At 54.9% G+C, this 17,307-nt stretch overlaps 1 protein-coding gene across 16 annotated transcripts in view; it reads right to left on the bottom strand.

Moving 5' to 3' along the window:
* CLEC16A (C-type lectin domain containing 16A) overlaps positions 1 to 17,307 on the bottom strand; it is a 235,284-nt gene that overhangs the window by 9,008 nt on the left and 208,969 nt on the right. For all 16 annotated transcript variants that reach the window (XM_069569950.1, XM_069569948.1, XM_069569951.1 and 13 more), the window contains one exon: positions 4,311 to 4,472. In XM_069569950.1, coding sequence (XP_069426051.1) covers positions 4,311 to 4,472 — 162 coding nt within the window. The remainder of the gene's footprint in view (positions 1 to 4,310; positions 4,473 to 17,307) is intronic.

Raw genomic sequence — 17,307 nt, 5'->3', positions numbered from 1 at the left:
CTTGCTAAGAAGCCACTCATGAGTGTCCACGATCTGTCTTTGGTATGTAAAGGAGACTCAGAAGCAGGTGCTCCACGCACAGAAGGATATCTGTGGGCCCCTGGAAAACTGGTGACCTGTCTAGTCGGGTCCCTTCCCTCTTCTGGTGGCGGTCCCTCTGCCCGTGCGGGCCTGAAGCCTCAGCTGGGGCCTTGGGCCTGATGGGCGTGGGGGCTATTTCTTGGAGACAAACCAGCCCTCGGGTCTGTATTTGCAAGAATGGAATTGATAGGTAGATCCCAGAGAGGTGGGGGAAAGGAATGGACTTGTCACCAGCCAGATTCTGGACTGGGCCTTGGGGAACTGACCCAAAGGCCACCTTCTCCAGGGAGCCCTCTAGTCAGCCCCTCATTCTTGGGCTTTTGCCCCCAGTGATGCCTCCTCTGGGAGGCTTAGGCCCTGCCCGCAGCCCCCAGCTCATAGTTTATAAGCTCTTGGGCAGGGTGTGGGGCTAGGTTGGTGGAGAGACCCTACTGAGTTCAGGTCTGATGCCCATGTGACTGAAGGCCCCATGGGAAGCTGAGGAAATTCATGTTTGGTATAAACATGGGCCTCTTTCAAACCCAGGCAGGAAACGCAAGGTCCCTTGGGCTGGACCAAGGGTGGAGGCGGAAAGCACAACAGAGCATCAAGAGAGTTTCACGCCCTCCTCCTCATGGCTGAGGACCTGCGGCTGTCTGGGTTCTGTTCTGTGGCTAACTGGGGGGCCGTTGGGCTCCGCCCAGCAGGAGCTGAGCAGTGACCTGGGCCTCTGTGAGAGGGCCGAGGCTCCTCGTCTGGCTCAAGAGCAACGGTGAGCTTCGGGAGGGGAGATGCCTGTACGTCTCCAGCCAGGAGCAGGACCAATGCCCAGGTCTCAGGGGTGCCCCCTGGAGGGACTGGGGACAGACGCAGGGAGGCGGCGAGGCGTGCTGGGTCATCTCCGCGTATGGGGCAGGGCTCTGGACCTCGGAGGCCAGGTTCCTATCTGGGCACCCTGCTACCTGCTGCAGCACCCTGGCCAAGCTGTGAGACCCCTCCGAGCCTCTGTGGTTTTCAGCTGCTCAGTGTGAGGCAGAGGGTGGCAGAATTCAATGGGTGAGTGTCTGTAAAGTGCTTCTGAGCTGCACGCCTGACCCTGGATTTGGGAAGCAGCATCTACTGGGGCGCCCTGTGGCCGGGTCACACCTGGAGGGCTGGGCGGTGGGGGCCTAGGCCACACCGATGGCTGATAGTGTGAAGGTCATCTCTGCTTTTCATGGACGAAAGAGAAAGTGTTAGTCCCTCAGTCGTGTCTGACTCTTTGTGACCCCATGGACTGCAGCCCAGCCTGCCAGGCTCCTCTGTCCATGGGATTCTCCAGGCAAGAACACTGGAGTGGGTAGCCATGCCCTTCCCTTCTCCAGGGGATCTCCCATTTTCTTTTCCAGGGAATCTTCCTGACCCAGGGATCGAACCTGGGTCTTCTGCATTGGCAGGTGGATTCTTTACTGTCTGAGCCACATAATTCCAGGTTTCAACCCTATGGGTCAGAGAAAAAGAACACTGGGTTCATCTCCTGGTGGACAGCATCTCCTGAGTGCTTTTGTGACCAAACTCTGACATGCACAGTGTGGCTTCAGGAGCACAGAAGCCCTGGGGTTTGCTAATTCCAGCTGCAGAGGGCCTGGCAGCTGCTCTCCACCCTGGGAACTTTCTGGACTCAGAAGGCTCAGAAACACACACAGTGCTTCTGATCCAGCACTGTGCCCTCAAAACCCACTTTGGGACAAGTGGCCCCCGTAGCTGGGCTGCTGCTGTTTGCTGTCCAGGCTGGATGGGGTCGGGGGTGAGGTCCTGGCCGGAGCTCCTGTCCGGCTGACCCTGCGGGGGAAAGTCAGATGACTTCCAAATCGGAAGCCTGAACACTGGGCCACCACCCGGGTGGACATCTAACCAGGACATGGGAAGAAGGGCACCCATCCCAATATAACCCTCCCCTCTTCTTTCATCTAGCAAGGCTAGGTAGGACACCAGGCAGAGGCTGGCATCCTCTGGGTAGACCTGTCCCTCCAGGGAACCTGGAAACCCCATGGGCTGTTTTCTGGATGGACTTGGTGGCTGAAGGCTGGCCTGGAGGTTTGGCATCAAGAGAAAGTGACCAGAGAGCCTACTGGGGCTTGCCGCCCCAACCCCGGGGCACCCTCTCCTTGCAGCGATCAACAGCCAGCTCCTCAGTTGAGAGGGAAGCACCAGCCGCCCCACAGGCAGGCCCTGCATCAGGAGGTGAGTTATTTCAGTGTCTGCAGAGATCTGGGCGGGCAGGCTGGGCCCCAGGCTTTTACTGTCAGGCAGCATAAAAAACGGGGCCTCCAATGCCTGCCTCTGCAGGCCTGCCGGGGACACACCGATCGGGAGCAGACAGCCGGGGGCTGACCATCACTCATCTACCTGACAGTGGGCTAACGGCCCCCGCGTTTCGGAGATGAGCAGACATGTCATTGGCACCGAGTAGGGGATGGTGAGGGTCGGGATGGAGGCCAAGAACAGAGAAACTGCGCAAAGTGCAAGGGGCCAAGGGGCAGAGCCCCAGGGCCACACTCAGCTGGACCTCTGCACACCCAGGCCCGACTTTGACAGCGTGGTTCTCTGCTGGCTTCAGCTGGAGGCAAAGAAGTGTATGGCTCTTTGGTTTGTTTAGCTGTCAGCTGTGCCTCCTTAAACGCGAAAGGAAGGTGTAACAGTGGCACCAGAAAGAGACTTTTCACCCAGAAGGCAGCTGGAAGTCTGTGTGTGTGTGGGTGCACTCGACACAGACACAGAGCCGTGCACACGCCAGAGCACACGGGCACACACGTGGCACGCCAACACATAACCCTGCTCTTGGGCCCTCAAAGCCAGCACGAGCCCAGGCCTCAGGGGGAGGCTGAGGGCTGTCCTTGGCTTCTGAGAAAGCTCTGTCTGGATTTCCCAGCTATGAGCCTGGGAATGGCAGCAGCAACTGCCTGGACATGCAGCCAACCTTCAGTCGGGCTCAGAAATAGCTCAGAAAGGGCGGTCGTCTCTCCCCGGGGTTGGGGCAGGGAGGGGAGCAGGTGCTGAGTGGAAGAGGGCTCTAAGTGAGGTGGCTTGAGGGTGACCTTGCTGCTGGGGCCCTCGTGAAAGTCCGTCAGAGATAGAGGTAATGGATGCTCGCGGGAGGAGGGGTGGGGGTGCCCTGAGCCACAGGCGTGGAGACCAGGCGTGGTTAACCCTTTGCTGAGAACAGTGGAAGCTGAAAACTCCGGACAGAGGGGTTGGCGCCCAAGGGGATCTCTGCCTCTGGTGTTGAGTGGCTGGTGGCCCGGGGCCCTCAATTTCCTGGCACCATGGTGGCTCCCACCTTGACACTCTGCTTTTGTCAAGACCCACCAATCCATCAGTCAACAAGGGCGTGCACAGGTGTCCCTGAAATAACAATGAGTGGGGTCTTGGGAGGGGACCCCACAGGAACAGGGAATGACACTGAGGGTACCCAGATGGGGTGCAGACCAGAGCTATGGAGGTCCCCCAAATCAGAGGCGTCTGGGGCCTCCAGGCCCTTGGCTCACTGGCCAGGGTGTGAAGCAGCAGGCAGGCGCAAGGCCCTGCTCCCCTGGCTGTGCTCAGGGGCCGTGGTGCTCAGGAAGCAAGCCCGGCATCTTCATTTCTGGGACCTTACACACTGCAGCCAGGGGCTCACGTGTGAGGGGCTCAGAGAGCTGGGCAGACCATGTGCGTGTCTCACCCCAGGCTCCTTGCACACAGGGCCTCTCCGTGCCACACCTGTGCTTGCGTCAGTTACAGGAGGGCAAGCTGTGATTCCCGCCCATCCTGACAGACTCCCAAAAAGGCCGGCAAGAGGCACCCCCTGGTCACAGACGACTGGACGGCCCCAAACATTTAAAGAGGAAATTGGTATGTTATGGAGGGGAAAAAAACAAAAAATTAGCAGAGACACAGTTCTTTTGCCAGAGTTCAAAGCATCATGTCTGGGAGACCCCTCCTCCTGACACCTAAGACTCTGGAAGTGACAGTGGGATGAATTTAGGCTGGGTCGCCCACCGCCCACCCCTCCAGCTCTGCGGCCCGTGGACCAGCCCGTGAAGAGAGCCATTCCTCCCCTGCTGGGGGCTGAGCCAGCCACCCACTGCCGATGGCACGATGGAGTGGACGGGAATCCCGAGTGGCAGGGTCCCCAGACACGGTGGCAAGGGGCAGCCAGGGGCCTCAGGTGGGGGGGTCGCAGCGTTTCCTCAAGTCCCCCCCACTGCACCGTGTCCCGAGGCCAATACCTGCAGGGCTCTGGGCGGCCGAGGGGGTGGACGATGAGCTGGCGCCTCCGGAGCCGCAGTGGCTGGCACTCCCGCTGCCGCTGGGGCTCCCGCTGGCCGATGGCGAGGGCGAGGACAGCGAGGACGAGCTGTGCTGGTTTATGCACTGGGCCACGGCGAAGCCTGCAAGGCAAGGCGGGAAGCTGTGACCCAGTGGGGCCACCAGCCGGCCTGGACGGAGGGGTGCCACCTCCCCAGAGACTGTGTGTGAGGCCACGGGCTGGTGGGGGAAGCCCCTGCCTCGAAGAGGAGGGCTAACTGACCCAAAGCCAGCTCCTTCACAGTCTGGGTTTGCTCCCTAGAATTAGCTGAACCCGCCCGGCACCGGACGGGCCTGACACACTTCGATGTCATTTCGTGGGAAAGGGTGCAGACAGCCATAGACCCCAGAGTGCATGTGTGTGTGTGTGTGTGTGGGGGGGGGGTAGATGCTGAGCCATAAATCAGTGCCTGATGCTGGCTTAGCATCACGCCAGCTGCACCCTTGAAGGGGACAACACAGCCTTGGGGCTCAGAGGCGTCCTGGTGACGGTCGCAGACACGGGACACTCTCGCCATCAAACTGTGGGGCCTCCGCTCACATGGCCGAGTCCTGCCAGAGGCAGGGTGCCCAACCCGAGCTCTGAAACCGCCCTGGGTGGGAGGTGAGACCCTGAAGATGCCCCCTGCCAGGGACTTGGCTCTGCCCTGGCAGGTCTGGTGTCAAGTTTGGTGCCTGAGGGACGCAAGTTCTGGTGAAAAGCGGGCAATTATAGTTTGGCTTGGCCCTCTGAGCAATTCTGGGGTTAAGGATGGGGCTGCTGCCTGCCCAGCCCAAGGGAGCGGAAGGGCCCCAGTTTGGAGACTTGCAGACCCTGGCAAGCCCTGCCTGGCTCAGCGCCAGGATGAGCACCCAGTGTCTATCCCAGCTGCGAGCACGAGGGGTGTGGGTCACTGACCTTTCCCCACCCGGCTGCTGCAGGGAGAAGGACCACCCAGCCTGCTCGGCCCTGGGTGCTGGGCACGTGGTGGGAGCGGGCTATTCTGAACGAGCTGCCCCGGAGCTCCCGGAAGGGGACCCCTGTCCCCTGTACAGCCTGCTTTTCTAAAGGGACATGGCTCCTGATCTTATCCACGAGCCTCCCAGGAAGCTCCCATGGAACAGACTTCTCGTGGACGCTCCTGGGAGCCCAGGCAGGCTGTGCTGGTTCCTGCTGCAGCCCCCCGGGAGCTCTATGCCCCTGCTTCAGCACCAAGCTGGGGTGGGGATGCGGGCAGGGCCTTCTCCCCACTGACAGCAGGGACTCTGACCCTCCTGGCCAGTCACATCAAGTCTCCCCAGCCAGAGTGCACTCCTCCTGGCTCCAAGCCTCACGCTTGCCCACCACCAGCGCCCACTGACACTTCTCCCAGCAGGTTCTCCAGGCCTGACCAGGCCTTGCTCAGAACTCAGGCACGTGTCCCGCAGGGGTCCCATAACGAGGGCCCTCTGACTGACTGGTCAGGCAAGGCTGACTGGAACACGGCCAAGCCCTTTGCGTACATTCTGCCTGCGGCTGCTCCCAAGCTATGGTGGCAACCCTGAGTCGCTGCAAGAGGGGCCGCCAGGGGGGCCCGAAAAGCCTGAAATGCTTTCCTCCCCTTCCCTGGATGGGAACAGCGGGCACGGCCTGGGAGAGGGTGGAGGCACCAGGGAAGCCTGGCCCACTTGCTTGCTAGTCGCGGGGCCTTGGCCAGTCTTCCCACTTCTCAGAGCCTCCTTGCCTCCCGACCCTGGTGGGTAGGTCTGGGTGGAGCAGGGGGGGTGGGAGGGGGGTGAGGGAGTTTGCAAAGGGACCCGATGCTCTGTTCCCACCTCAGGACTTGGGGGAATCCACACCCGGCTGCCCCCGTGGAGGAGCTCTTCTGTACTGATGTTTGTATAAAATTATTTTTGTCTGAGGATCAAAGCCGGGTCTATTTATACCCCCAGCCATGTGATGGCACGGGGATGTGAAGCCTGGAGGGGGCGTGGTGGGTAAGCTCCCCGCCCCCACCGCGGAGCGCGGCAGGACTTCGCAGGAAGAGGCATGGGGTGATGGGCTGCTGCGGTGCTGGTGGCTAGGGAGGTGGGGGCGGGAGGCTCAGCTTAACTACGGCCAACATCAAGGCAAATCCTGACAGGAGTCAGGAAGATGCCTGGGGGTGGGGAGGGGTGTGGGCAGCCACCGCTCCACAGAACCAGCTTAATAGCGGCTGACTTCTTAATCATTTCAAGCGGTAAACCCCCAAGTATACAAGCTGTTTACTTGCCTCAAAAATGAATCACTCCCTAACAAATCAAAACGTCAGGATGGCTTTCCCCGAGCGGCTTATTTATCAGACTGGTGAATGGAGGGCGCCCAAGAGTATGGGCACTGAGTTGAGGGTAAGCCGACCCTGTTACACTCTGGACAATGCCCCAGCCTGGATGGTTTGGCGGTCACCAAGGCGGTCACCTACCCGTTCTCTTAAGACACGTGTCTTCTCTCTCAAGCTCTTTAAAGCCCTGATTTATTATGGTAAGACGTGTAGGCTGGAGTGTGTGGGGGAGCCAGAGAGACGCTGAGCCTGCAGTCAGGATAGCAAAGTTCCTTCATGTAGGGAACGGATTGGGGGTCAAGCCATAGATGGAAAAATATGGTGCACCTCCTGTAGGTGCTAAGAGTTAGAGAAAAAAGAAACCCCACCAACTGCCGAAAACACCCGTTCGCGGGTCTAGCTGAGTGGAGGCAACGGAAGGATCTTTCCCTCATCTGCTGCTATAAAAATCCAGCTCCTTTCCTTCCATGGCACAGGGACCCAGAAAGCCTCAGAGATGTTTTTTGTTTGTTTGTTTGCTTTTTAGCTCAGTGCCCAGACACCCTCTGCAATTTCCTGGGGCTCCTCCCCAAATCGAGCTGGCAACACTTTGAGAGCCGGTTCGACCAAGGGCTCAGCAGAGAACTCAGGGAAAGTGCCTGTGGTTGGAGCTCTGGGCCTCCCGCTCTTGCTTCATCCTGTTCTCGATGAACTAGCTTTGCCGGGAGTGCCAACGGGCTCTCTGGGCGCGAGTTAAACACACATGGGCTGCCAAGTACTTGCAAACTCACAGATGCGCCAGAGATCATGGGACCAGGGCACGGGCAAACAGGCCTCTGTGAGAGCTCCTCCAGCAGATAAAATTCTTGGCCCTTCCCGAGACAGTCTCAAGAAAAGCCTGTGAGATGTGAATGGAAAGGCCATATGGATCTTCATAGCATCTGGCTGATCCCACCTTTAGAAAGTGATGCTGTGAAGGCACTGTGGGTGGGTGCATGGATATTCAAAGCATTGGTGCATGTGACAGGGAACTGGTGACATCCGAAGCATGCACCAATTAGACAAAAACCAAATAAATCCTCCTACGCCCGGATGATGAAATCCTTGGCGGCTGTCAAACGTGCTGGTATAAAAGAAGATGAAGTGTGGAGGGAAACGCTCAAGACGTAGTAAATAAAAGGTTTGAAAAAACATGTCCCATCTGCTCCCACTGTTGTAAAAATAAATAAATAAATACAAGGGTAAAAAAAAAAAAAGATCTGCCCTCCAATGTAGGGGACATGGGTTTGATCCCTGGTCTGGGAAGGGAAAAAACTAAGATCATGGCATCTAGTCCCATCACCTTAGGGCAAACAGAAGGGTAAAAAGTGGAAACAGTGACAGATTTTACTTTCTTGGCTCCAAAATCACTGCAGATGATGACTGTAGCCATGAAATTAAAAGATGCTTGCTCCCTGGAAGAAAAGCTATGATAAACCTAGACAGCGTATTAAAAAGCAGAGACATCACTTTACAGATGAAGGTCCAGATAGACAAAGCTATGGTTTTTCCAGTAGTCATGCACTGATGTGAAAGTTGGACCATAAAGGCTGAGCACCGAAGAACTGATGCTTTGCAATTGTAGTGCTGGAAAAGGCTCTTGAGAGTCCCTTTGATTGAAAGAAGATCAAACCAGTCATTCCTAAAGGAAATCAACCCTGAATATTCATCGGGAGGACTGATGCTGATGCTGAAGCTCCACTACTTTGGCCACCTGATGGGAAGAGCCAACTTACTGGAAAAGACCTTGATGCTGGGAAAGACTGAGGACAGGAGGAAAAGGGGATGACAGGATGAGATGGTTGGATCTCACCTGATCTCATCCATGTTTGGATGGATGCCATCACCAACTCAATGGACATGAGTCTGAGCAAACGCTGGGAGATAGTGAAGGACAGGGAAGCCTGGTGTGCTGCAGTCCAGGGGGCTGAAAAGAGTTGGACGTGACTGAAAGACTGAACAACAACTGGGAAGATTCCACATGCCACGGAGCAACTAAACCCATGAGCTACAACTAGAGAATGCCCTTGCCAAGCAATGAAGACGCAGTGCAGCCAAAAATTAAAAAAAAAAAAAAAAAAAAGGCTTTCCTCATTAAAAAAAAAAAGTGCTGCCAATTCATCTCAAAGTTTTCACACACACACATACACACACACACACACACACACATCCAGGCTCTGTCTCTCTCCTTGTACAGATAGAAAAGTGTTAGTTGCTCAGCCATGTCTGACTGACTCTTTGCAACCCCATGGACTGTAGCCTGCCAGGCTTCTCCATCCATGGGATTTTCCGGGCAAGCACACTGGAATGGGTTGCCATTTCCTTCTCCAGGGGATCTTCTGACCCAGGGATTGAAGCCGGGTCTCCTACATTGCAGGCACACTCTTTACCAACTGAGTCCCCACGGAAGCCCTCTCTTTGTACCAGGAGCAGAGCAACAGACTGGAGTGGAAGTCGTGGGAGCATCGGGTGGTTTACTAGGGTGAGTTTTACTTTAATTTTTTAGAGCTTGTCTGAATTTTCCAGGACTTCTACCACGTTCAGCATTTTAAACCAGAAAAAGAGGGGAAGGATGAAGGAAGGCACCCGGGCAGGCGGACACTGCTGGGTCCCTAACGTACACCTTCGATCTGTTCTGGTCTCTGGAGCTCTCTCCCCCAGAATCACTAAGAACCTGCCCAAAGCTGGGGCCAGACACAACGCTCTGGAGCAGGCAGGACAATGGTGAAATGCATTCCCCGCTTTCCAGGAGCCCCGGGCTTTACAGGGTCAGGCCAGGGTCTTCCTGCTGCCCTCTGGCCCTGTTCTGACAGTTATTCTGGGAAGATGAACTCATGAGTAACTCTCTGGCATTTGTCAAGCACACACAAAAAATACCACGAGAAGGTCAGTCTGTTATTTTAAGTGCGCTGATAGAGGGAGGGCTGGTCTGCAGGTCAGGACCCCTCATGATCTTGGACGGGCCCCATTCTCTGTGGGTCTGTATGTTTTTATGAGAAACACAGTACACTGAGTGAGGCTCTCTGCACTTAAATGGTCAGTTTTCTTTTTCCCTATAAATGTGAATTTGATTTGAATCCCACAGCCTTTGGGGGATGTGGGGAGAGACACTGAAAAGTGCACCCTGAATATACATTGTGCACCACTATCGTTGACAAGCCTAGACAGCATATTAAAAAGCAGAGATGTCACTTTGCCGACAAAGGTCCAGATAGTCAAACCCATGCCCAGTAGTCATGCACAGATGCGACAGCTGGATCATAAAGAAGGCTGAGCATCAAAGAATTGATGCTTTTGAATTGATGAGGATGAGATGGTTGGATGGCATCACTGACTCAATCGATGTGAATCTGAGCAAACTCTGGGAGATGGTGAAGGACAGGGAAGGCTGGTGTGCTGCAGTCCCTGGGGTTGCAAAGAGTTGGACACGACTGAGTGACCGAACAACAATGCTGTTGCCTTCGGGTGGAACACCCACTAAGCTTTCCCCATGAGAGCAAGGTTGCCACAGAAGGCAGTGTCCAGCGCTAGCCAACTGCAGCCCAGAAGCTTGCAGGTATGTTTGGCTTTGCTCACATCTCGTTTGTGCTTTGCTTGATTTAGGCACTACCATTCATACATTGGAGAAGGAAATGGCAACCCACTCCAGTATTCTTGCCTGGAGAATCCCATGGACGGAGGAACTTGGTGGGCTACAGTCCACAGGTCGCAGAGCCGGACACGACTGAGCGACTTCACTTTCACTTCACTTTCACTACTCATACATTGGGAGATTCTACATACAAGTCTGGGTGTTTGGCTTCTTCAAAAACAACAACCTGGCATCACTGGGCCCTATTCCCACGTGGCAGCAACTGGAAGAAGTGAGTAGTTCCCGTCCCCTCCCTAACTTGCCTGGTGCTCGTAGGCATTTCAGTTATGAATCTCTGCTCTTTATCTCTGGATTCTTGGTCAAATCCATGGGACTTGGAAAAGGAAGTTTCAACCCTCAGTGACCTTTTGTCAGCTCCCTCCTCCAGCCCTACCCCTCACCTTTCCAACCAGTGGGGGCCGGGGAGGGCCTGTGGAGATGGGGCCCCTGCCTCTTGCAGCCCAAGGAGGTCTCAGACTGAGTGACACGAACCCATTGCTCGGACCTCCCCGGTGGTCCAATGGTCAAGAATCCGCCTGCCAATGCAGGGAACATGGATTCAACGTGGCCTGGGAAGATCCCGCACGCCAAAGGGCAACTGACCCCATGTGCTACAACCACTGAAGCCTGCGCGCCCTAGAGCCTGTGGTCCGCGACTAGAGAGTAGCCTCGCTCTCTGCAACTAGAGAAAGCCCAGTTACAGCAACGAAGACCCAGTGCAGCCAAAAAAGAAAAAAACGACTTGCCCTTGGCCTCAGCTAGGCTGTTCCCTTGGTCTGGAATTCCCTTTGGCCTCTTTTCTGTCTTCACAAATCCCTTCCCTATCTTTTAAGGCTCAGATAGCTCCAGGCCAGCTCGGGCAAGGGTTTCTGCAATCAGTGGGGCTAACTGTTCTTTCCCCTGTGCTCCCAAAGCCTAGCCTGTCCAGCCTTGGGGCCCCATCAGCCCACATAAGGCATATGCCCAAGTAGAGCAAAAGAAACTTGACTGCTAAGTTGCTTTGCCATTATGTGCAACAACTATCATTATTTTAATAGCTAGCACCTGGAATCCTTGGGAGTTCAGAGTGCTTTGTACAGTGTTTCTGATACTATGAGCTGTCCCCCAGTACCGATTCTCCCCTTCATCTGCAATTATAGAATCTGGCAACTAGGCATAGCCCTGTGACTAAGCCGTGGTGGCCAATGAGATAGAAGTGAAAGTGACGTGTTTGGTTTCTAGGAAGGGTTCTTCAAAGGAAAGAGGTATGCTTTCCTCCATTCTGCTTCCTGAAACATGGATGCACTGGTTGGAACTCCAGCAGCTATCATAGCCCATAAGGATGAATCACACACTAGGGACAGCAGAGCGTTGGGCAAGAAGGAGCTTGGGTCCCTGATACCTTTGTGGAGCCCCTGACTCCCTTCATCCAGGATTCCTCTCCCTTAGAGGTAAATAAACTCTTTGGGGTTTTTGTCTACAGTGCAGTTGGACCTAATCTTAACTGCCAGTTGTGAAAAAGCTTCGGTAATGCAGGGGTGTGAGCTGAGCTCTGTAGAGACAAGGGACTGGCTGGCCCCCAAAGCTTCTGGGGTAAGGAAAGCTGCCCTGCACTTCCTGGAGGAAATCTGGGGTGGTAGAGTAAGGAAAAAGAGGGGAAGGAGCAATTGAGAGGGGACCTTTCCCACAACCCCACAAATCTTTAGGCAATGCTCCTTCAGCTCTTTTCTTCTGCAGTGCAAGTGGTCTTTTGGGGGAGTATGCAGGAAAGGAACCGAGTTCCCATCTGGGTTCACGCCAGGCCACACAAAGATGATGCACAAGGGCCAAGACCTGGAAATAGCCGGGACCACGGGAGAGTCAAGGGTGGGGAGGATTGCACGTGTGCGGGCAAGAGAACCAGGGGGTCTGAGCCAAAGTTTCCGAAACCCGGGAGGAGCAAGGAGGCCCCAGCTGACCTCTGCGGTCTGCCCAGAACTTGTGCTGTTCTGCGTACTATGATTCTATAAGAGGTATTGGTTATGTGACTGACGTGCCATTCTATCAGGTTGAAGACTGGAAGATCTGAAAACTCCCTGAGCATGTGGGAGATTCAGCGGGTACCTTTCAGAAAGCTGAAGGGGAAGGAACCCCACTGGCTTAGACTTCATCTCAGGGACTGTGACCACTGAACAGCAGCCACCTTACCCCAGAGCCTCACCCGTTACAGGCATTCCTACAGATCACCAGGAAGGATGCAAGGTGGCTGACATCTGAAAAACCAAAGCCAAATAAATGCCATGACTACTAAATACTGAAAGCCACGAAAACACAAACTAAACGGTGAGACTCCAATAAAGGTGAGTGGAAAGTGAGAAGCTATGTCAGAACAACTTTCAGCAACGGGAGATTGACGTTACCACTTGGCTCTCATTTCCTGGGGGGCTAAGGCCTCAAGGAACACTGTTCTAGGTGACTAAGCTCTCATGACATCCCAGCTCATATTCGAGATTCCTGTCCCATTACACCCTCCTGGGCAAGGTCCCTGAAGGCAGGTTCCTGGAAGAATCAGCTGCCAGGCTGGAGACAGAGCCTCGTTCTGGAAAGATAATGTCACATCACAGCATTTTGCAAAATTTTTTAAAATCTACACAGTGAAATTCTAGTTTATACGCGAGATGAAAATAGAACTGCCCTGGCTGCAGGGTACCTGATCAAGGGTAGGCTTCCCTTCTCCTGACTCTTCTAGAAGGAACCTCTGTAGAGCCTGCCTATGAAAATCACAGACAGGTCAGGTGGGTGGCTCAATGCCTCGAGTCTACAGGCTGCAAACTCAAGCACCAAGGGCTGGACGGATAACAGGGGTGAAAGAGGAGAGGTGAGGGGTGAAAGGCAGACAGTCTCCTCCACTTGCCATCTGCTTTCCCTTGTTTGATTGCAACATGGGCACTGAGAAATCGCTCTCTTCTCTCAGGAAAATGAACCTGATTCATGGGGCTTTCAGCCTGTGTTGGGGAGACAACAGGGAGTGGGGGAGACTGGGGAAAACTGGAAACTACGGCTCTGCAGCCCCTCTGACTGCTGCTGCCTGAGAAAGTGGCCACAGCTTTCTGTTCCTCAGGAGAAGCTGGGTATCTGGATTTTGGTGTAAAACTTCCTGATTTTTAAAACTGCTGACAATTCACTACACATTTGAAAAAAAAAAAAAGCAGGCAAGCCACAGGCAAACCAAACCGAGTGCGTCTCCTGTGCGAATGGTCTCTGCCAGCTGAGACTGGGGGCGTCAAGGCTGAGCTCCTGACATGTGTGCCTTCGGAGTCTGAGTGACACCCCCGTGAGTCAATGAAGGATCACATGGATGTGTTTCAAAGAAGTCCAGTTTCCAAGAGACCTCTTTCAGGATAAAGATCCAAGGCTTGGAGGGGAAGAGCTGTCCACCCTGACAAAAACCAAAGCCTTGCTTCTCGACAGTCTCGGCTGGAATGAGGACCATGGGGGTGGGGGTGCCCCCCACTCCCATCTGTCTTTCATTAGCAAATTCACCCCGGGGCCCTGGCTCAGGTTGTGAGGATGCAGTGTCTGTATTTTTCTCACCGCTCCTCAATGCTGGGAAACAGTAAAAATAATCAATTGGCCCCGTGACCTCGTGCACAAAGCTGAAGACGGCAAGTGCAGCCGTGGCCCGATTTCCCCCACCCTTGCTGGCTCCTTCCTTGCTGGGCCCCTTCACCTCCCCCCAACGCAGCCTGCCCCGGCCCTGGGGCCAGAGAGGAGGCGCAGGGCTGAGACAGACTCTGGGAATCCACCGTCGGGTGGCTCTGTATGATGGACTGTATGTGGTCTGCAGGGTCTACCGGCGATATTGGAGGCGGGCTTTGAAGCCCATACCTCCCCCCCTCATCCTCCGCTTTCCCCCGCCAGATGAGAGCAATGTCCAGCAGTGGGGCTGCACCCTGGTGGCTCAGATGGTAAAGAATCCACCTGCAATGCAGGAGGCCCAGGTTTCATCCCTGGGTGGGGAAGATCCCCTGGAGGAGGAACCCACTGCAGTGTTTTTGCCTGGGAAATCCCATGGACAGAGGAGCCTGGTGGGGTACAGTCTATGGGGTCGCAAGGAGTCGGGTATGACTTAGCAATTAAACCCCCAACTAGCAAAGCCAAAGCGCCTACAACTATTCAGAGAACACTGGGCGGGGGGCTGGGGGGTGCAGGGCAAGGACGCAGCTTCAGAGTCAAGTTCAACAGCAGCGCACCCACTGGGCCGTGAGTGGCCAGGCTTTCATCTAGGCCTCCTCTAAGGAATTTGCACAAAAATAAAAGGATCCACCAACATATGCCCTCCGTCTCCCTGTAGTGAGTCATACGATTTACTGTTTCAGGGTTCTGGGTACAAAACTCTGCGTTCCAGGACCAACACACGGCCACCCCGCAATGTTGACCCTGAGCGATTTCTGATCTTCGTGTGCACTTCCTGCCTGGCCCAGGGGGCTACTCTGGGAAGAGGGTGTTTCTACCGCCTCCCTCGGCTGAGCCTGAACAACCTCACCACAGGTGAGACGCCCTCCATCACTGACGGGCAGGACCTCAAAATGCTTAAAGACTTTTATTTCCGGTTGTTTTTTTTAGGGGATAACATGTCCAACATATAAAAATAACTGGAAACTTGCAGAATCTTTTAACCTATAGCTGTTTATCCTCAGATAAATCCTCTTGGATTTTAAAGACTATACTTGAAAACCTGCAGGAAAGAAAAAATGGTCTTTCAGTATCTCGTTTTCTTTGTGTTCTCTTGGTCCCAGCTCTGCCCCTCAAACTGCTTTTGTTTTCAGGTGATGCCTCCCTGGGGGGGCTGCCACCCATGGAAGAGACCTGGGGTCTAAGCAGCCCTCTGGCTGCCCAGGGGCGCCATGTGAATGTCAGCCCCTCACGAGCTGCCCTATACTGCCTTGGACACGAGCCCCTCTCCAGGCCATGGGGGTGGGGGGCTGCTGGCAGGTGGGGACCACGCTGGACTAGATTTCTGAGCATCTCTTAGAGGAGCGTCCCCTGAAGGTGGCCAGGACTTGGGCTTTGTGCCCAAGGGCCAGGGCCCTGCCTTGCCCCCCTGCCCTCTTCCAGTGACATTACCGTCTATACAATAGTGAGAAGAGAGCTCCACAACAGTCTCTCAGCAGAGGTATTAGAAAGCCCACCAGTGGCCATCTTGGCTGCCTCTCAACTGAGGCAGGAAACAGGGCTGAAAGAGCAGCGAGAGGGAGGCCCGTTAGACAGAGATTGGGGGTGCTTCCAGATGCAGGGAGCGGGTCACGGACGCCGGACTCCTGGCCCCAGCAGGAGGCCAGAACCACTGGCCAGGGCTGAGTCGGGTCAGCCACAGCCCTGCGTGCAAAGGACAAACAACCTCCTGAGACTCTCAGTGGCCCAAGGCCCATTGAGTCTTCCCAGCAAGTCTCCATCCCATCGGCCCTGCTCTGTGCGCTCAGGCCAGAAGTGGGTGCTGTGTGCTGACACGTGCTCCTGGCCTCATACGTTCTCCGAGGGGGCCATGGGACCAGTTTTGATCTTCTGCGTGTGCAGTCCACACTTACATTCCCAGAGCACCCACCCACCTGTGGTCCTGGTTCCCTGTGCGTGTGTGCAGGACCATGGGGTGGCTCCCCGCTGTAGCGGGGCCACGTCAGGGTCTCCGGCCACGCGCCTTAACAGACTGCGGTTAGGCCAGGCAGACAGGCGATGGCGTCGGCTGACACATCACTGGTAGTGAGACTGGGAGATGCTATCTGGAACTACGTGGGGCAGGTAGGACCAGGTAGTGTGTGAGGAGCCACACACAGCCCAAAGCAAGCTTCAAAAGCCATGGCCGAGGTTGCTGAGTGGACGGGACTATTACCTTCTGACCTGGCAGTGCTTGTTGCTTGACACAAGCCGCCAGGCGGACGGGGACACAGCTCTGTTGGCTATGGGGGAGCTCACTTGAGAGCAGATACTTGACTCTGCGGCTGCAGTTCCCACTCTGGACACAGGATATGGGTGTGAAGGGGGTTCGGGGGTCCGGGCACCCCGCGTGGCCATGTGGCCTCGGGGGAACCACTTAGCCCACAAGCCTATGGCTCTCACGTGTAAAGCAGGTGATGTCAGCTCACCTCAGAGGGCCCAAGAGGAATGAACAAGTCGGGACGGTCTAAGGGTTCCGTCAGCACGAGCTGTTTGACGACTTAGCTGGCATTTATGGTACAACTGGAATTTGGGCCCAGTGAGGCAAGAACTGGGGATTTTCGTTTTTAGGAGGGTCTTTACACCTGGGGGATGTGTCAGAAGCAACAGCTCAGCTCAATACGGAAAACTACACAGCACAGAGCAGAATCCTGCCTTATGTTCGCTGTCAGAACTAAACGTTACAGAAGCAGGGCTTTTAAAAAGTAACTGTCAGTGTCTAAGTTTCAGGGATGTATATTAAAACAGTATATGAGGAGATGAGCTTCTTGCTACTTCACCTAGATTCTTGAAATCTCATCTGCTATGTCGGGGCTCAAGACACACCTGATCGGGGATTTCCCTGGTGGTCCAGAGCTCACATTCCAATGCAGGATTGACGCAGGCTGGATCCCTGGTCAGGGAACTAAGATCCCACGTGCCATGGACCAACTAAGCCCAAGCACCACAACTGCTGAGCCTGTGTGCTCCCGGGCCCGCCTGCCACAATTAGGGACTGTGTGCTGCAGCGGGAGATTCCCCCATGATGCAAATAAGACCCGACGGAGCCAAATAAATGTGGAAGGAAAGAAAGAAAGAAAATGCTAAAAAAAAGAAAAAAAGACACGAGTGTGTTCTGTTAGTATTCCTTCGCTGGAGAGTCGAGCGCATTGTGGAACCGTTTGAAATTGCCTCTATTCAACCAACATGACCAATAAAATCAGAAATTTCACATGGTTCAACCTAATATGAATCTGTCCCCTTAAAGACCTCCACTGGGGTGGTCCCTGCAGGAAGGGGAGGGAGGGACAGATATGTGTCCAAACACATGGCTCTCCT

This window comes from Ovis canadensis, chromosome 24 (genome assembly GCF_042477335.2).
Source record: "Ovis canadensis isolate MfBH-ARS-UI-01 breed Bighorn chromosome 24, ARS-UI_OviCan_v2, whole genome shotgun sequence".
Lineage (NCBI taxonomy): Eukaryota > Metazoa > Chordata > Mammalia > Artiodactyla > Bovidae > Ovis > Ovis canadensis.
Note: the sequence above shows the minus strand (reverse complement) of the source record. Positions and strands in the feature narration are given on the sequence as shown.